At 50.8% G+C, this 20282-nt stretch overlaps 2 protein-coding genes across 2 annotated transcripts; both read left to right on the top strand.

Moving 5' to 3' along the window:
- Positions 1-2842: 2842 nt before the first annotated feature.
- LOC107306696 (maestro heat-like repeat family member 5) lies at positions 2843-17399 on the top strand. Its single transcript, XM_015850020.2, has 5 exons — positions 2843-2928; positions 3196-3343; positions 3509-3646; positions 3766-3942; positions 17128-17399. The coding sequence occupies exons 1-5, from the start codon at positions 2843-2845 to the stop codon at positions 17326-17328; spliced, it is 750 nt and encodes a 249-aa protein (XP_015705506.1). The 3' UTR covers positions 17329-17399.
- On the top strand, positions 4269-19758 carry LOC107306709 (maestro heat-like repeat-containing protein family member 7). The gene is made up of 6 exons (XM_015850040.2): positions 4269-4351; positions 4503-4604; positions 4719-4821; positions 4992-5051; positions 5318-5491; positions 19564-19758. Exons 1-5 carry the CDS (start codon positions 4277-4279, stop codon positions 5464-5466), a joined length of 489 nt encoding a protein of 162 aa, XP_015705526.1. The 5' UTR covers positions 4269-4276; the 3' UTR covers positions 5467-5491; positions 19564-19758.
- Positions 19759-20282: the final 524 nt, after the last annotated feature.

Here is a 20282-nt window from a genome sequence, read left to right as displayed (position 1 = left end):
CCAAGGAAGGATACCCACAGATCTGTGCACAGGGGCACCCTGCAAGGCTGCTGCACTCAGAGCAGGCTACAACACAGGCTGTTTGCCAAGCCCAAGGCAAGAGTGAGAGGGGTGAGGGCAAGCAAGGCTGCCAATTCATCCCACAAACATCTTGATAGATCTCTGGACACAAGTAATGCAAGCGGCAGCCCAGAGGCATGGGGTCAACAGTAGATTGCCCAGTACATACCTGGTTGTAGAGGGAAATGTTCAAGGCCCTGGCTGGAGGAAGATAGAAGACGATGCTGCAGCACACCTTGAAGAGATGGAGTATTTCTTCCTCCGTAACTGCATTCACAGTGCTGCAATTAGAGAGACACTGATGCTAGGAGAGGTGCCTGGGTGCTGAGGCAGGGGTGGAACAGGTCCTCCCCTGGGCAAGGCTCCCTGAGAGGGATGGGAGCCCTGCAGGAGGTGCCTCCTCCCCCACGGGGCTGCTCTGGGTCAGAGGACAGTCCTGATGTCACCAGCTTTGGGGCGAGGGCCAAGACTTAGCGGGGAGCTGCGTCAGGGCCACCAGGATGGTGCCCGGGGGATGTGCTGGCAAAAGCAGGGGCTGGGCAGGTACCTCAAGGCAGCAATGGTGTTCATGCAGCAGTATCTCAGGCCGGTGCTCAGCTGCTCCATGGGCTCCTCACACAACAGAACCTGCAAAGCACAATCAGGATGGCACCTGGCAGCTGCCAGCACCCAGCAACAGCAAACCTGCCACCGGCCGCTAGGGCCTGAGTCGCCCCAGTGGCCCTTGACAAAACACTGGCACACTGGTGCTGCTGTCCACCTCCACTGCTGAGCTCTCAGCAGCACCTGGAGTCCCATCTGGGGCACTTGGGTGTCTGTGCTCATTTCCCTGCCTCCCTCTCCCCCTGTCCTGTCCTTCTCACAGGGTGCAGCTACCTGGGTGCCATGTCCCCTCACCTCAATCTTCTTGCACTGATTTTTCAGCAAGCAGAAGATATCATGGCTCAGTGTGAGGCCCTCCTGTCCAGCGGTGCTGCACAGTATGCAAATGCTGTTGAGGAACCGCAGCTTCTGCACCAGATCCTGGCAAGCACACAGAGACCGAGGAGAGTGAGTGGGGACAACCATGGCCAGGGGGACCAGGCGTTGCGGGGTGTGGAGCAGCACAGGACAGCTGCAGGACAGCAGCAGCTCTGCCCGGCAGCACAGCCCTCCTGCAGCCTGAAGGCAGAGCCAGAGGGACCGTCTGGAGATGCAGGTATAGCCACGATGGAGATGGCTGCTCTTACCATTTCCTTGCTGATGCTGTTGGCTTGGATGAAATCCACTGCCTCCTGTTCCACATCAGATAGAGGCAGCAATTCAGCATCTGAGCAAGGAGAGAGAGCAGTGCTATAGAGGGGCCAAAGGCAGGCAGGAGCAGAAGGAGCTCTGCCCTCTCCGGCCCTGGGCTCGCTCCCATGGCAAAGTCTGCCCGTGACAAGGGTTCCTGGTGTGGAGCAGGGGGCACTCGCTGCCCCAGCCCTGCCCACCCCGCTTTAGACCCTCACTCACCAGCATGCAGAGGGATGACCTCGGTCACTTGGTAGGGCTCCGCTGGAGATCTTCTGTCCTGGGGAGCCCCACTCTCCTCCCCGGCCATGCTGGAGCGGCTGGGGGTCTCTCCTCCATCCCGTTTACAGGATGAAAGGCTCAGACTATGGATGTGGCAGCCGGCGGGGGCTGCCAACAAGGAACACACGAAACGACTGGGGCTGCCGCTCGGGGGCTTCTTCGCCGAGACCCGCACACTGCCTGCCCTGTCTGCTCGGCTGCTCCTGACGGCATGCAGCCGCCTAGCTTGCGGCCAGCTCAATGCCCTGTCGCTGCACACCGTCTGGTGCACAAGAGATGTGTCACAAAGGCTCCCCAGGACCCACTGCGGAGCAGGGTAGGTTCCAGAGCCCTGGCCTGAAATGGCCTCAGAACAAACTCCTTATTTCTTTTATTCTGAATTTGTAAAGATGTAATATAATGACAAGTTTCACACTGTAGTATTACAGTTTCTGCTCTGCCCCTATTTCTTATGCTACAGTGACACTGTTCATATAAATGGAAGAGCTGCAGGTCCAATAAGGAATTTCGCTACACGGTCAGAAGCAGCTGAACAATTTAACACAGACAGATGCTGTATATACCTAATCTGGCAGCTTTTTCTAACCTCACAAGTGAAAAGTTTGAAACTCAGCCATTAATGCAGCATGTCAGTTATCTATTTTACTAGTTTTAGAGTTTTAATTTTAAATTTTTAAAAATGATTTACTATTTTAAAAAGTGACCGCCTCTAATTGGAAATTTGTGATGATGAAATTGGTATGATCTATGTCACCTTTTGGCTAACTTATGTTGCACGCCTGCTGTTTAATGCTGTTCCATTCACGAGTGGTCACCTCTTTGTCCCATATGTGCCTTAGGCTTTTGAGGAGGACCTGCTCCATGATCTTTCCCAGGCACAGAGATTAAGGCTGATCTCGCTCTAGTTTCCGCCTGGACTTCCTTCTCCCTTCTTAAATACATGGGGCTCATGTTTCCTTTTTCCAGTCACTGTGGACTTCACTGGACAGCCATGGTTTCAGATATGATGGAGGATGTGTATTATGTTGTCATTAAGCTTCACGTGAATTTCCTAATTAACAATAATCTGTTTATAACGAACTGCAAGAAGCTCTTTTTCAAAGAGCAGACATTGCAAGTGATTCAGCATGAGCGTGGCAAACACGGCTACTTTGGCGGTGTTTTCCTCCAGGTCAGCACAGCGCAGCGTGGCCAAAGATCTGACCAGCTGACGCGATCGCACGCGTGAATGCGCCCCTGCCAGGATGTGCTGACCGTCCAGTTTCCCAGGGATGTGCTGAGGAGTGTGTTGACCGACCTCCCACAGAATGACAGGTATCAGCCCAGACAGCCCCACACGTTTGTTCCATGTGAAGAGCAGGGCTCAGAAATGGTCTGGCTGCCAGAGCCAAGGAAAGCTGCAGGACATCCCGAGGAGCAGGCCCTCCATCCCACTGTGCTTTCCAGTGCTGGTGGGCAGCTCAGGGCTGCAGCAGCCAATACCAACCATGGCAGCCCAGAGCCCCCCATCAGGCTCCTGCCTGAGCCATGGTGCTGTGGCTAAGGCAGCCCTGCTGACACAGCATTGCTCTCTGTTTATAGCACTACCCTGGACATACTGAAGAGTGTGCTGACCCTGCTGGAAGCATCCAAGCGGATCTGGGATGAGCTCAGCAGTGTTCTACAGGACCAACAGCTGTGTGAGATATTGAGCATCAGCACAGAGGAGTTGGGCCTCCTTCGCTTGACTGTGAGTTACTGGACAATGCACCGTGCTCTCCTACAGAGCACTGGTAGCTCAGGCTGGGCTGTGTCTCCCTAGTGCCCTGCCTTGAGCTGCCAGAGCAGCCAGGAGCTGCAGGGTGCAGGATGTCCTGCTGCCTCTGCCTGCCTCTCACTGCTGTGTTGGTTTCAGGCGATGCCTCCCACTGAAGAGCTGGTGAAGGAGCTGTGTAAGCCAGCACTGCTCCAGAAGCTTCTGAATGTGGAAAGCCTGCCAGTGCTCTGGCTGGTGCTCAGACGTCTCGTGCTGCTGTCGGATAGACCTGAGACGGTGAGCAGGACCTTGTCAAACGAAGGCCTCATGTTGACAGCCTGGCGCTGGGGCAATGGGCAACACTGTGCCTTGGCATCTGTCCTCCTGATGGAAAGGAAATTGTGTGTTTTGTACAGGCAATTGAAATCCGGGCCCTGCTTCCAGGCGTCATGGAGAACCTGCTGTTTGCCAACACAGCCATTACTGTGAAGGTGCTGAATATCTTCAGGAATGCAATGCACCATCTGGGGAAGAGGCACGCCAGTCCGTTTGCTCTGGAGCTGGCTGAGAAGATCCTGCCTCTTTTTAATCACGTAAGTCTGTTGTGGGAGGCTGAGCTCTGCGGGTGGGTGCTTGACAGGAGCGTCTTCTCCTTTCTTTCCTTCTCTGGGCTCTCAGGAATGAGATGTCCTGTGGGCTCTGTAGCACTGCTGGCCGTGTCCCTGCTAGTGCAGCTTGGTTGTTCTTGGTGATGTCAGGCCCCTGTGCTGGGGCTCAGCCTACACTCATGCTCACCATGGGCAGTGAGAGTGTGCTACTGAGGTCTGACGTCCTCCTGTTCTCCCTCAGCGTCATTCTGAGTGCGAGAAGGTTCCATCCGCCTCTTCAGGATGTGATGGATGCTGTGCTGTGGTCTCGAAGGGAAGCATGAAGAAGACCGTGCGCAGGGCCCTGCTCCCTCTGCTCTTTCACATGAGTGACGAGACCCCGAGCGTAGCACAGGTACGAATTTCAGAGCTGAGCAGTGTGCAGGCAGTGGTGTGCTGACAGCTGAGCAGTGATGTGCAATTGAGAGCAAGTTGAACAAGCATTCAGTCACTGGGAAGTGTGTCTGTGTGTGTGGTGCCATGTCCCTGCATCTGTTGTTCTGCAGGCATCTGGGGAAGCCCTTGTGTCCTGTGCAAAGTTCCTGAAGTGGAAGGAGCTCAAGCAGCAGGCCCGGCAGAAGAACACAGTGGGGATCATGAAGTGTTTGGTGAGGACAATCTCACAGCCCCCACCTTTTTGCTGGGGGAAAGGGGATGCTGGAGGAGGGGTTGCAGCAGCAGCTGTGGCTCTGCAAGCCCCATGCTCTTGTTCTCTTCTTCAGCTGCAGCAGGACAGAAAGGGAGTGGAAGGCCACCTGCAGCAGAGCCTGCCATACCTGGAGGATTCTCAGGCCTCCTTGCGATGCGAGGCTGTCAGATTCATTGGTGAGCCCAACCCCTGCGTCCCTCTTTGGGCCCTGCCCTGGCAGGAAGCACAGCCCTGAAGCCCCCAGGTACAGCCTGCCCATGCCGGTAGCCACAGTGGGTGCCTTGCTCAGGTCCCCCCTCGGGCACCGATATGGGGGGTGGGTGTCTGACGGAGTTCTTTCTCCTAGGGCTGATTGGGAAGCACTCCAGGGAGCAGAGTGAGGAGATGCTGAATGAACTCTGCAGTGGTGAGTGAGGGCAGTGCTGTGTGTGTTGGGGCTGGGGGCAGAGCTGGGCAGCATGCAGCTGTGCTTTGCCCTGCTGCAAGGAAATGCTGCAGGGGCAGAGGAGCATTCATGGCAGTCCTGAGCAGTGTCTTCCACTGACCCGTCAGTCTCCCGTGCTCCTCCTGGCCAGGAAAAGCAAGGAGTGGGGCTGGCAAGGTCTGGAGTGGAAGCTGGTGGCTCTCTGCAGACTTGGGGTTCAATCTCTGCTCTGTTTCCTTCTGTTGCAGCCCTTCAGCCTTTGGAAGATGACCCCCATCTGGCAGTCCGTGTTGTGGCATCTGAGACCATCCAGATACTGCGACAACAAAGGCAGAAGGCGGCACCAGCACGGAGAAGGCTCCCAGCACTTTTCCGCTGGTCCTGCATAGCCTTCTGAGGGATAATTCTTGTTCATTAACGTTGCTAGGACACCTGTACAGCAACGTTGCTGGGACATGTGTTCCTGTCACGCAAGACAGACCCCCTGAACAACAGCGGGAGCCTTGGAGCACAGACATCTTGGAAGAAAGAACAGGAACCAAGCTGGTTAGAACTGGGTCTGTAGTTAGCGATTAATTAAATTGAAAAGCACAATTGAAAGCCTTTGGAAGGAAGATCTGGAGAATATGACCACTAGAGAGCAGCACGTATGCACACAGACGCAGAACTGATCATAATTTCTCTGACTTATCTGGAACTCATCATATGAGTTCTTGGAACTTAAACCAGCACGCAGAAAAGTTATGGTTTTCCAAGCTTCTGCAAAGCCAAAATGCTTGACAGCAAAGCTCTTGCTTGCTTGCTTATAGTGCTGTGTACCTCTGCATTAGTGTCACGTGGAAAAAGACAAAAAACCACATTTTCTTTTCCTATGTCTTGGAGAGCCAGGAATCCAGAATTCAACATCTTTGCTTTTGAGTTTGCATTTCAAAACCAGATTAGAAAGGATTCTGCAAACTTTCTCTGATGACATTTGACTCTTCAAACAACAACAATACTACCGTTTCTAGTACTACTAATAAAAGCAACGCAACAACAAAACAATGGAAGATGAAGGAAGGCACGGGGACAAGAGTCACCGGAGGAAATTTCTCCAATGAACTGAATTGGTGTTAGGGTCCCCTTGCACAAGAGCCAAGGACGGAGCAAGCATGTTTTGTCCTCTTCAGAATGCAGTCTGGTCCACCTTATTGTCATCCAAATGGGATCGGGATTTCACTGTATTGTTGGAAATGGGAAAACAGTGCCAAAGTTGCATGTTTTGAAGCGGAAAAATAGTAATTTTAAAAACCCACAGCAATAGAGTAGAGAAGATCACCAGCAAAGCCTGTATCACTTGACCTCAGAGTAAAAGCAACAGTCAACCAAAGAAGCGGATGCTGATCCATTTCATGCACTTTTGTAAGGATGTGAAAGCGAGCAGACTTACCTGAAGGTGGTGTAACGTTAGTGGTAAACATCACCAAGATCTTTCCAAAAGTGGGCTTGACCTTTTGTCTCTGCGACCATCTACGTACAGAGGGAGCTACTGGAGAGCTCTGCTGGGATCCTTCAGTTTTCACGTCTCTTACCATCTTCCTTCCAGAACATCTTGTGAAGAAAGGCTTTTCCTGTGAGGATGAAGCACGGATAGGAAATGTTACATCTAGTTTTGCTGTGAAGTTTACCTCTGCTTGTGACACATTCATTTTTCTGACTACTGCTATCACTCAGTTTATTAATAAAAATCATTCTTTTATTACTTGTTTTGGTGGTGATGGGTTGATGTTTGGACTAGATGATTCTAGAGGTCTTTTCCAACCTTAATAATTCTATGATTCTATGATATAGGGAAAAGCTGATTAGTCCTCAGAGTTGGCCAAGTCATGTTCCCTTCTCATTTCTAATTCTTAAACTACACTGAATAGCAAGATTATTTGGTTTGGGAAAAGTTTTATAAGATCTTTATCAGCCGTGTTGTGCAGGAAACCTCTCTGAGGGTTTGTGTTCTCAGCTACCGAAATAAGTATCCATGTTTCCTCCTTTCTATTTAAAGTATCAAAGTCCAACAGCAAATTTTGGTTGTTCCATGACTTAGTTCAAAACACAGAGTGAATTTTCCTTTCAGTTGGTTCATTCTTCCATCATTCTAAATGCACGCAGTGTCAGCGCACCTCTCCAGTTAATCTCAGATCCCTCTATAGACTAAAGTGGAAGCAGAACCCCATAGCAGGCATGTTACAACCTTCCTTTCCAGCCTATCTTAATAGATACTGTGTGCTGACCAGTTAAATATACCTTATTCCTACTACAAATTTGTGAAGCAGTCTTTCAAAATAAAGAAGTGCATTTTTGATACATAACGTCAGTAGCAATACAGTCAATGTAGATATTACACTGCTTTTTTGAACATGGGGATAGCAAGGATATCTCCCTATTAGTCTTGAGCCTCTGAGAGGGCATAGCAACAATTGTAATGTATATATTATCTTTTTCTTTCTTTCTCCATTTATTTATTTTTTTTCCCTGAAATTCTGTAATTTCTGATTATGGAAGCTATCATTAGTCATGAATAAAATGAGAATGCAGCCATGAGTAGTTTGCTGCCTTTAGATTGACTATGATCATATAGACAAGCAAAACCCTTCTCCAGTGGGTAGAAGTACACAGGATAGCCCAGAGAGAAATAACACCAGGAGTTTTACTGCTTCTGTACATACAGATCAGGCTGCCCAGGGAGGTTGTGGATGCTGTGTCCTTGGAAGTGTTCAAGACCAGGTTGGACGGGGCCCTGGGCAACTTGATCTAGTAAAGGTGTATGTTTGGTGGCCCTGCCAGGCAGGGGAGTTGGAACTACATGATCCTTGAGGTCCCTTCCAACCCGGGTCATTCTGTGATTCTGTGATTACATTGTGCCTCGCAGATTAATCTGGTTTTAAGAAAATCGGGCTGACTTTGTTTGCTTTGCTCAACACCAGCCACATGAAGACAACAGAAGACATTACTTACAAGAATAATTGCAGCTATCTTCCAGTTGGCTTGTGCTTCTGTGTTTCTGAGAAACACCATCTAGCAATTTCTTTTTCTTCTTTTTTTGCACGAGTCCTGGATGCTGGTGTGTGTTGTGCTCTGTTGTTTGCTGACCAGCAGGTGAAAGGACTGTGTTTGTGTGAGGATAACGTCTGGCCGCGATGTGCCGGCGGGGCGACCGCAGCTTCGTAGCTCGGCCCGTGCGAAGCCCTGCAGCATCGCCGGCGCTACAGGTCAGTCCAACACAGCGGCTCGTGCTCTCTTGCACCTGAAAGACTGAAAGACTGTTGGACAGGTGGAGCTGGTACACACAGTTTCTGGAGCACAGCAACTGCTGTGTTGAGCAGGAACATCTGGACAGGAATGTCAAGGCACTGAGGTTCAACAGCACTAGGAGCCTTGTGCAGTGCATGAGCTGAAGCTGCTGCCAGGGTTTTGCTTCCTCCTGGCTGTGAAGCTCCAGGAGCTCTGCCAGCACATTGCAGCTGAGCATTATCTGCTGTGCCTTTTCTGTCGTCCAGAAACTGTGCGTAGGAGTGTCACCTCTCCAGCAGGCTCCAATCTTGGCCACACCACACTGTGCAAGCCATTCTCTTCAAGCTGACTTGTGCTTCCACTTGTATTCTGCTGAGAAAATCGTGTAGCAAAGAGACAGTCCACCAGCAGAAACATGCTCTGAAAGTTATTCTTTCTATCTGGGACATCAGAGGTGAATGTGAGGCTGCACCCATGTGAAATATATCAAGGGAATCACTTACTTTGACTGGATGACTATGCTGTGCTCAGTGTACCCCATTTCAGGCTCTGATTTTCAAGAATATGATTAAGGTAATCTTTCTATACTCTCACATGGAATTTCAGATGTGCACTGGAATTTTAATGGAAAGCTGGTGGTCTTGTAGTGTCATAGCCTGGCACTAGAGTTCCTTTATAGCATGAGATTTGCTGCCTGCTGGTAGCCACATTCTTGATATCAAGATCCCTAATCTTGGTAATGGTGCTCTCTAACATCTTTAGCAGTGACCTAGACAGTGGGATCAAGAGTACCCAGAGTGAGTTTGCATGCACAACCAAGCTGTGTGGTGCTGTTGATACAACAGAAGGAAGGGATGCCAGCCAAAGGGAACTGGACAAGCTAGAACATCGATCGGACCCTTGGAACCAAGTGGGATCCAACAATACCAAATGATGTCTGTTAGCAACAAATGAGGTGCTCAGCATCCAAAAGGGGAGAATTTCTTTCCTGGTTCTTCCTGTTACATTATATCTGATAAGCAGCCTGACAATGTGGTTTTTTTTTGCCACTTGGACGTACTTTTCTTGCACGTTTTGCTGGCTGTCAATTAACAACCCCCAGAGCCTTTCTCTCTGCGCAGTTTTCCAACCCCTCCAGGCCAAGTCTGCATGCGGTTGCACGGGCTCGCCGTGAACAAAGCTCATAGCCCAGCACTGTGCTATGCTGTAGCTCATACCAGCGACCCAGCCCATCTCCATCTGCCTTTTCCTTGTGCTGATGCAGCTCCCAAGTCCGCGGCTCCCCAACTCGCAGCGCTGCCTCTGCCAGGGCCGTTCTGCGGTGTCGGAGTGACATCTAGTGTCGCCAGGACAGCAGAGCTCCGCTCAGCCTCGCTGCGGGCCCGCGGCAGCCCTGCAGGGGCGCCATCCACCGTGCGATCGCCGTCAGCTGTCAGATCTTGGCCACGCCGCGCTGTGCGACCTGCAGGAAAACACCCCAAAGTGCCCGTTGTTGCACGCTCATCTGAATCACTGCAATGTCTGCTCTTGAAAAAGAGCTTCTTTTCAGTTCGGTTATAAAACAGATTGTGGTTAATAGGAAATTCACATGAGGCTTGATGAGTGTGGCCACATAAACTAGTTCATTCTGATTTTTGCATAGCAAGTAAAACTCTGGAATTTCAAATTATCTAGAAATAGATATTTTCTATTTCACTCTATAAGTTGACTAAAAAAATTATTAAAAGTGTATCCCATGTGCAAACTGTGCACAGAGTCCCCTTGATTGCGCTGTCACAGTTTTCTCTCAGAGCTATGGCCTATAGGAGCAATGTAGCTCAGTCAAAGCCAAGTTGCCCTCTATCAGCACCTCGCATCTGCAGCAGCTGTCTTCAGCACACTGCAAGAACTGTCTGGACCACACGTGCAGTGTCCTTCCCTGACACTGAAGGTAAAGGAGAAAACACCACCTGCACACTGTGCCTTCAGTGACCCACCCCAGTCTCCTGAAGCCAAACCAGTTTTGACCTCTAGAAATAAAATGTGAACACTGACGCTCTTATAAAATTGAGTAATTGTGGAAGCTGGTAGGGATTGTCTTTACTCCATCCTTCTCTTGAATTTTTGTGATATCTGCTATGTGAAAAGGATGGGAAACCAACAGTCCCATATCCCATAGAAGAGTATATGGTAGTCATTAGAAATTCATGGAATCATTAAGGTTGGAAAAGACCTCTAATATCATCTAGTCAAACTGTCATCCCACCACCACTGTGCCCACTGAACCATGTCCTTCAGTGCCACATCTTCCCTTTCCTTGAAAACCTCCAGGGATGGGGATTTCACCACTTCTCAGGGCGGCCTGTTGCGATGCCTCACTACTTGTTCTGAGAAGAAATTTTTCCTAATATCCAGTCTGTACCTCCCCTGGTGCAACCTGAGGCCATTACCTCTCATCTTGTTACTAGCAACCTGGGAGAAGAGGTGACTCCCCACCATGCTACAATATCATGACCCTATGTTTGGTGCAGCCCACATAATACACATCCTCCATCATATCTGAAACCATGGCTGTCCGGTGAAGTCCCCAGTGACTGGAAAAAGGGAAACATGAGCCCTGTATTTAGGAAGGGAGAAAGGAAGTCCAGGCGAACTAGAGGCAGGTCAGCCTAATCTCTGTGCCTGGGAAGATCATGGAGCAGGTCCTCCTCAAAGCCTAAGGCACATATGGGACAAAGAGGTGACCACTCAGTTGAATGGAACAGCAATTAAACACAGGCGTGCACATAAAGGTATAGCCAAAAGGTGACATAGATCATCCAAATTTCATCATCACAATTTCCAATTAGAGGCGTCACTTTTTAAAATAGTAAATATTTTAAAATTTAAAATTAAAACTCTAAAACTAGTAAATAGTAACTGACATGCTGCATTAATGGCTGAGTTCAAACTTTTCACTCGTTGATGTTAGAAAACTGCCAGAAAGTAACAGCATCTGTCTGTGTTAATTTCAGCTGCTTCTGACCAAGTGTAGGGATTGCCTTATTGGACTGCAGTGCTCCCACTTATTTGACAGTGTGATGTCATCAAATAAGAAATAGGGGCAGAGAACTGTATCTTCTGTGTGAAACTTGTCATTTATTTACATCTTTACAATTCAGAAATAAAAGAAATAAAGGAGTTTGTTCTGAGCCATTTTCAGCCGGGCTCTGGAACCAGCCCTGCTCGGGTGGGTCCTGGGAGCCTTTGTGACCCATCTCTGTGACACCCAGCAGAGCTGGCAGCGACAGCAGGCGGCCTGCAGTGTCCGTCAGGACAGCGAGCAGACAGGGCAGGAGTGTGCGGGTCTGGCGAAGAGCCCCCGAGCGCAGCCCCAGTCGTTTCTGTGTTCCTTGGCAGCCCCGCGGCTGCCCCATCCATAGTCTGAGCCTTCATCCTGTAAACGTGATGGAGGAGAGACAGCCGGTCCAGCATGGCCGGGGAGGAGAGTGGGGCTCCCCAGGACAGAAGATCTCCAGCGGAGCCCTACCAAGTACGAGGTATGCCCTCGGCATGCTGGTGGTGGGGTCCAAAGCGGGGTGGGCAGGGCTGGGGCAGCGAGTGCCCCCTGCTCCACACCAGGACCCCTTGTCACGGGCAGACTGTGCCAGGGGAGCGAGCCCAGGGCCGGAGAGGGCAGAGCTCCTTCTTCTGCTCCGCCTGCCTTTGGCCCCTCTTGAGCACTGCTCTCTCTCCTTGGTCAGATGCTGATTGCTGCCTCTGCCTGATGTGGAACAGGAGGCAGCGATTTCATCCAAGCCAACACATAGCATGGAAATGGTAAGAGCAGCCATCTCCATCGTGGCTATACCTGCATCTCCAGACGGTCCCTCTGGCTCTGCCTTCAGGCTGCAGGAGGGCTGCTGGCCGGGCAGAGCTGCTGCTGTCCTGCAGCTGTCCTGCGCTGCTCCACACCCCGCAACGCCTGGTCCCCCTGGCCATGGCTGTCCCCACTCACACTCCTCGGTCTCTGTGTGCTTGCCAGGATCTGGTGCAGAAGCTGCAGTTCCTCAATTCCATTTGTATACTGTGCAGCATGGCTGGACAGACGAGCCTCACACTGAGCCATGATATCTTCTGCTTGCTGAAAAATCAGTGCAAGAAGATTGAGGTGAGGGGACATGGCACCCAGGTAGCTGCACCCTGTGAGAAGGACAGGACAGGGGGAGAGGGAGGCAGGGAAATGACGCACAGACACCCAAGTGCCCCAGATGGGACTCCAGGTGCTGCTGAGAGCTCAGCAGTGGAGGTGGACAGCAGCACCAGTGTGCCAGTGTTTGTCAAGGGCCACTGGGGCGACTCAGGCCCTAGCGGCCGGTGGCAGGTTTGCTGTTGCTGGGTGCTGGCAGCTGCCAGGTGCCATCCTGATTGTGCTTTGCAGGTTCTGTTGTGTGAGGAGCCCATGGAGCAGCTGAGCACCGGCTGATACTGCTGCATGAACACCATTGCTGCCTTGAGGTACCTGCCCAGCCCCTGCTTTTGCCAGCACATCCCCCGGGCACCATCCTGGTGGCCCTGAGCAGCTCCCCCTAAGTCTTGGCCCTCGCCCCAAAGCTGGTGACATCAGGACTGTCCTCTGACCCAGAGCAGCCCCGTGGGGGAGGAGGCACCTCCTGGCAGGGCTCCCCATCCCTCTCAGGGAGCCTTGCCCAGGGGAGGACCTGTTCCAGCCCTGCCTCAGCACCCAGGCACCGCTCCTAGCATCAGTGTCTCTCTAATTGCAGCACAGTGAATGCAGTTATGGAGGAAGAACTAGTCCATCTCTTCAAGGTGTGCTGCAGCGTCGTCTTCTACCTTCCTCCATCCAGGGCCTTGAACATTTCCCTCTACAACCAGGTATGTATTACATGGGGTCAATCTACTGTTGACCCCACGCCTCTGGGCTGCCGCTTGCATTACTTGTGTCAGAGATGTATCAAGATGTTTGTGGGACAAGGTAGCAGCCTTGCTTGCCCTCACCCCTCTCACTCTTGCCTTGGGCTTGGCAAACACCCTGTGTTGTAGCCTGCTCTGAGTGCAGCAGCCTTGCAGGGTGCCCCTGTGCACAGATCTGTGGGTATCCTTCCTTGGCAGCCAGAGGGGTTCACAGCAGTCTCCTGGGTATGAAAGGGAACCCTGAAAGACTTCCACAACCCACTGTTCTCTTTACAGACCCTGGAAGCTATGGACGACATGCTGCAGATTGTACTAGATGTCTGTCCCATTGCCAGTGTCAAGAGTCGGCTGCAGGGAATCTTGGAGGTCTGTCTATTGTGAAGTTCTGCCCCCACAGCTCCCTTCTAGTAGTTTATCCCACTCCATGGAAACGGCACTGGCAGCAGCTGGAGCCGGCAAGGGACCCTGGCGGCAGTAGCCCCATGATGGGCTTGGCTTAAGCTCAGGGGAAGCCTGGATGGATGCTGTGATTCCAGCCAGGAGCTCAGCAGACCTGCTTCTCCTGCAGTGGGCATCAGCAGCTCCCAGGCTAACCAGCAGCTCCTCTCCTCACAGGTGCTGCTGCCTTTCAGCATCTCCAAGACACAGGCTGTGTGTGAGAGGGCTTTGGGGCGCATCTGGAAGCTTAGTGGCTTCATGACCAGCAGTTTCTGGCAGCAGGTAAGGAGACATGAAAATTCCAGCGGGCACTCTCATTCTTTGCATCCCAGAGCTGCCTCTATGGCTCAGGAGTACCTGTGAGAAAAGCTGCGGCTCAGGTGTGAACCCTCAGAATGCTTTTGACATGAAGGGAGGGTCTTTATCCTTCCTTTTGCCTGTGCTCATCCTGCTCCAGATGCTATTCTCTCATTCTGTTTAACATGCCTTCCCTCCTTTTTTCCTTCTTACTGCAGGGCTTACTTAAATAAGGAGAGACATTGCCCTTCTCAGAAGGAATCAAGACTCTCTCTTTTATTCTCTGCTCCTCGACCACTGTGTGTGTTTTTTCTATACCCTGGATGATAGATCTCTCGGGTCCGCACGTCACGCAGAGGTTGATGTTGTATGATGCACAGAGAAGGGGTGAGGTGCGCGAGACCTGGTGCTCTAATAGAAGCCTGGTCGCATGGAGCTGTTGGGCGTTAGCGAGAGTACATACCTGCACAGGAACTGGTGGTGGACACAAACCTAGCGCGCATAGGATTCGGTATGTAGAGGAGTGTCTATCAGGTGAGGCGACCCTGTCCACTCGCCACAGCGGGTATATATATAGGCGGCTATATCTTGAGATAAGGCCCATTATGAACTAATGGCATCGCTCAAAGCACTGTCAACGTGTGATAGGGAAGAAAACAAGTTGAGGAGCTAAAAGTCAAAATAAGGAGAAAGGAAATAATCAATCAGCTTCTGGGATATGCACCTAAGCTTGGTCACGCCAATACAAAGAATCGAGGGGCAACAAGTGCCTAAAATTGTCCCTAGAGATCTCCTCCATTGATTATGACAGGCATTTAATCTCTACTACGATAACAGTAGTGCCATGAGAGATTTTCTCACTTCGTGAGCAATTCATCCCGCCAACCTGAACATCCAGAGCACATCGATCGAACGATGCCAGGCACCACGCATTGCCTATAAAGTTCCTTATAGTACTCTCAAAAGGTTGAGGCCAGCTTAGATGAATTTCCGTCTCTATTCTTCAAAGTGGACTGGTCTTTCTCAGTCTGAATATAGCGCAGTGAGAATGCGTTAGCTGAGAGCAGACGCACGAGGTGTAATGGTATACATGAGAACAGACCGAGCCCCTCTACCAATGTCCCAGCATGAATTCTTATGGACACAGGGGTCTATTTATTATACCAGGCCTCAGAAAGTCACACGCAGCAACGTCTGTTCTTGCTCTCCATCCAATGATGAATGAATCAGGCGCGCTCTCCAGGTTATACAATAGGAGGTCCTGGGGAATAAATCGCACCTCAGCTACACGGCGTCAAGGAAAAATAGACATTGGCGAGAAGGACAACATCGCCGAGGAGAGCACGCTGGCACTAGATCAATGGCTAGTCTCAGCCACAAAGTCTGAGCCTGTTGCTCTCACGCCTCAGCAAATTATGTGTGTGCGATGCCCTTAACGTGCAACGGGTAGCACTTGACGAAATTTGTCGAGCCAACATTTGTTCATTCGTAAATCCCGAAGTCCATTGTTTGTACCGCCAGTTAGCCCCTAACCACTATAAAATTTCATAGTATGGTACCTGTCTATCTTTAGAAGCGTTTTGCTCTGGATTATGCTCCGACAGCGGAGCTAGGAACAAAAAGTGGGGGTTTGTGCGTTGTTTTGGTTTTTATTTTTTTCCTATTTCAAGCTTAGAACTGTATAATTTGACTTCCAGTCTCAGGGAGAGAGGAAGACAATGTCGGAGCCAGATCCCCTGCCAATAAGAACATTTACATGCCAATTTGCTCTCTGTTTTAATAAGCCAACTAACACTAAAGGACAATTCTCTACACATGGTAATGAGTGTGTCCATGAGTAGCACTGGCTTGAGCAGAGAATAAGCAATAAAACCAAGCGGATCTGGGATGATCTCAGCAGAACAGATGGTCCCTCGTCAGGGAGGCCGTAAAGACATACTGTGTGAGAATATAGCACGTCATCACAGGCCTAAGAGAGCAGTCTCATGGCCGCCTTCATTCCTGTGCTGTCTTGCACATGCAAATAAGAGTTATATGATTACGTGGACTAGGTGAACTTAGAATGATATCTCCGCTACAGCGCACGCTCGGGTGGACACTGCAGGAGGCAGCCAGTCACGGCAAAATAGTGGTTTCGTATGTGGCTAGTTGCTATAGCCAGCCACAGGTGTGTTACTCCCTCTGAGTAGTAGTGCAGCCAAGCTCGCCAGTTGAGCACGCCGCAGTGCCAGTGGCTTCAAGCTAGCGGGTAGCTCAGGAGCTAGCAGAGGATGAGGAGGTTCATGCTACATCGACACTTTGTCTGGTGCTCGATACACAACTCGGTGCCTCCGCAACTGGAGATACAGAGGCAGTGTTGGTGTTTCCACCTAGAGCGATACCCATCCCAATCTTGGAAGCAGGTGGCTGGGTGTCTATACAGGTCATGCGCTGTCGTACAAAGCCTTGAGGCCACTGTCCTCCAGAAACCAAGGACAGTTCTCCTCATCACTGGGGGTAGATGCCTGGAAATGCCAAGACACTTGTCCCGAATTAGCTCCTCAGACTTGACGCCTCAGGAAATGGATTGAGTTCTGGAGGCTGGTGCTGACGACCCTCGTGCTGCTGTCGGATAGACCTGAGACGGTGAGCAGGACCTTGTCAAACGAAGGCCTCATGTTGCAGCCTGGTGCTGGGGCAATGGGCAACACTGTGTTTCAGCCGCTGTCCTCCTGATGGAAAGGAAATTGTGTGTTTTGTACAGGCAAGAAATCCGGGCCCTGCTTCCAGGCGTCATGGAGAACCTGCTGTTTGCCAACACAGCCATTACTGTGAAGGTGCTGAATATCTTCAGGAATGCAATGCACCATCTGGGAAGAGGCACGCCAGTCCCTTTGCTCTGGAGCTGGCTGAGAGATCCTGCCTCTTTTTTAATCACGTAAGTCTGTTGTGGAGGCTGAGCTCTGCGGTGGTTCTGACAGGAGCTCTTCTCCTTTCTTTCCTTCTCTGGGCTCTCAGGAATGAGATGTCCTGTGGGCTCGTGAGCACGCGGCCGTGTCCCTGCTAGTGCAGCTTGGTTGTTCTTGGTGATGTCAGGCCCCTGTGCTGGGGCTCAGCCTACACTCATGCTCACCATGGGCAGTGAGAGTGTGCTGCTGAGGTCTGAGGTCCTCCTGTTCTCCCTCAGGCATCATCTGAAGTGCGAGAAGGTTCCATCCGCCTCTTCATGGATGTGATGGATGCTGTGCTGTGGTCTCAGAAGGGAAGCATGAAGAAGACCGTGCGCAGGGCCCTGCTCCCTCTGCTCTTTCACATGAGTGACGAGACCCTGAGCGTAGCACAGGTACGAATTTCAGAGCTGAGCAGTGTGCAGGCAGTGGTGTGCTGACAGTTCAGCTGTGATGTGCAATTGAGAGCAAGTTCAGCAAGCATTCAGACACTGGGATGTGTGTCTGTGTGTGTGGTGCCATGTCCCTGCATCTGTTGTTCTGTAGGCATCTGCGGATGCCCTTGCATCTTGTGGAAGGTTCCTGAAGTGGGATGAGCTCAGCAGCAAGGCCTGGATCATGAATTGAATATCAGTGGGGATCATGAAGTGTTTGGTGAGGACAATCTCACAGCCCCCACCTTTTTGCTGGGGGAAAGGGGATGCTGGAGGAGGGGTTGCAGCAGCAGCTGTGGCTGCTCTGCAAGCCCCATGCTCTTGTGCTCTTCTTCAGCTGCAGCAGGACAGAAAGGGAGTGGAAGGCCAACTGCAGCAGAGCCTACCATACCTGGAGGATTCTCAGGCCTCCTTGCGATGCGAGGCTGTCAGATTCATTGGTGAGCCCAACCCCTGTGTCCCTCTTTGGGCCCTGCCCTGGCAGGAATGCACAGCCCTGAAGCCCCCAGGTACAGCCTGCCCATGCCGGTAGCCCCAGTGGGTGCCTTGCTCAGGTCCCCCCTCGGGCACCGTATGGGGGAGTGGGTGTCTGACGGAGTTCTTTCCCTAGGGCTGATTGGGAAGCACTCCAGGGAGCAGAGTGAGGAGATGCTGAATGAACTCTGCAGTGGTGAGTGAGGGCAGTGCTGTGTGTGTTGGGGCTGGGGGCAGAGCTGGGCAGCATGCAGCTGTGCTTTGCCCTGCTGCAAGGAAATGCTGCAGGGACAGAGGAGCATTCCTGGCAATCCTGAGCAGTGTCTTCCTGCTGACCCGTCAGTCTCCCGTGCTCCTCCAGGCCAGAAATAGCAAGGAGTTGGGCTGGCAAGGCCCAGAGGGGAAGCTGGTGGCTCTCTGCATACTTGGGGTTCAATCTCTGCTCTGTTTCCTTCTGTTGCAGCCCTACAGCCGTTGGAAGATGACCCCCATCTGGCAGTTCGTGTTGTGGCATCTGAAACCATCCAGATACTGCGACAACAAAGGCAGAAGGCGGCACCAGCACGGAGAAGGCTCCCAGCACTTTTCCGCTGGTCCTGCATAGCCTTCTGAGGGATAATTCTTGTTCATCAACGTTGCTAGGACACCTGTACAGCAACGTTACTGGGACACGCGTTCCTGTCATGCAAGACAGACCCCCTGAACAACGGCAGGCGCCTTGGAGTACTGACATCTTGGAAGAAAGAACAGGAACCAAGGTGGTTAGAACTGGGTCTGTAGGTAGTGACTATTGAAATTGAAAAGCACGATAGAAAGCCTTTGCAAGGAAGATCTGGAGAAGACGTCTGCCCGTGACCACTAGAGAGCAGCACGCATGCACACAGATGCAGAACTGATCATAATTACACTGACTAAATTGTAACTCCTCATATGAGTTCTTGGAACTTAAACAAGCAAGCAGAAAAGTTGTGGTTTATTCTAGCTTTTGCAAAGCCGGAATGCTGGGCAGCAAAGCTCCTGCTTGCTTATAGTGCTGTGTGCCTGGACATAAGTGTCATGTGGAAAAAGACAAAGAAACACATTTTCTTTGCCTATGTCTTGGAGAGCCAGGAATCCAGAATTCAAGATCTTTGCTTTTGAGTTTGCAATTCAAAACCGGATTAGAAAGGATTCTGCAAACTTTCTTTGATGACATTAGACTCTTCATTAACAACAATACTGTTTCTAATACTACTAATAACAGCAACACAACAACAAAATAATGGAAGATGAAGGAAGACATGGGGACAAGAGTCACTGGAGGAAATTTCTCCTTTGAACTGAATTGGTGTTAGTGTCCCCGTGCACAAGAACCAAGGAGAGAGCAAGCATGTTTTGTACTCTTCAGAATGCAGTGTGGTTCATCTTATTGTCATCCAAATGAGACCGGGATTTCACTGCATTGTTGGAAATGGGAAAACAGTGCCAAAGTTGCAATTTTGAAATGGAAAAATTGCAATTTTAAAAGCCCACAGCAATAGAGTGGAGAAGATCACCAGCAAATCCAGTAGCATTTGCCCTTGGAGTAAAAGCAACAGCAACAGTCAACCAAAGAAGCGGATGTTCATCCATTCCATGTACTTTTGTAAGGACGTGAAAGCAAGCAGACTTACCTGAAGGTGGTGTAACGTTAGTGGTAAACATCACCAAGCTCCCTCCAAAAGTGGACTTGACCTTTTGTCTCTGCGACCATCTACGTACAGAGGGAGCTACTGGAGAGCTGTGCTCGGATCCTTCAGTTTTCATGTCTCTTACCATCTCTCTTCCAGAAGATCTTGCGAAGAAAGGCTTTTCCTGTGAGGATGAAACACAGATAGGAAATGTTACATCTAGTTTTGCTGTGGGAGTTTACCTCTGTGTGTGACACATTCATTCTTCTGACAGCTGCTAACACTCAGTTTATTAATAAAAATCATTCCTTTATTACTTTGTGCCTTGCAGATTAATCTGGTTTTAAGAAAATTGGGCTGACTTTGTTTGCTTTGCTCAACTGCGGCCACATCAAGACAACAGAAGGCATTACTTACAAGAATAATTGCAGCTATCTTCTTGTTGACTTGTGCTTCTGTGCTTCTGAGAAACACCATCTAGCAATTTCTTTTTCTTTTTCTTCTTTTTTTGCACGAGTCCTGGATGCTGGTGTGTGTTGTGCTCTGTTGTTTGCTGACCAGCAGGATGAAGGACTGTGTTTGTGTAGGATTAACGTCGGCCGCGATGTGCCGGCGGGGCGACCGCAGCTTCGTACTCGCCCCGTGCGAACGCCTGCAGCACGCGCGTCTACAGGTCAGTCAACACAGCCGACTCGTGCTCTCTTGCACCTGAAAGAGTGAAAGACTGTTGGACAGGTGGAGCTGGTACACACAGTTTCTGGAGCACAGCAACTGCTGTGTTGAGCAGGAACATCTGGACAGGAATGTCAAGGCACTGAGGTTCAACAGCACTAGGAG

The sequence above is a fragment of the Coturnix japonica genome, chromosome Z (genome assembly GCF_001577835.2).
Source record: "Coturnix japonica isolate 7356 chromosome Z, Coturnix japonica 2.1, whole genome shotgun sequence".
Classification (NCBI taxonomy): domain Eukaryota; kingdom Metazoa; phylum Chordata; class Aves; order Galliformes; family Phasianidae; genus Coturnix; species Coturnix japonica.
Note: the sequence above shows the minus strand (reverse complement) of the source record. Positions and strands in the feature narration are given on the sequence as shown.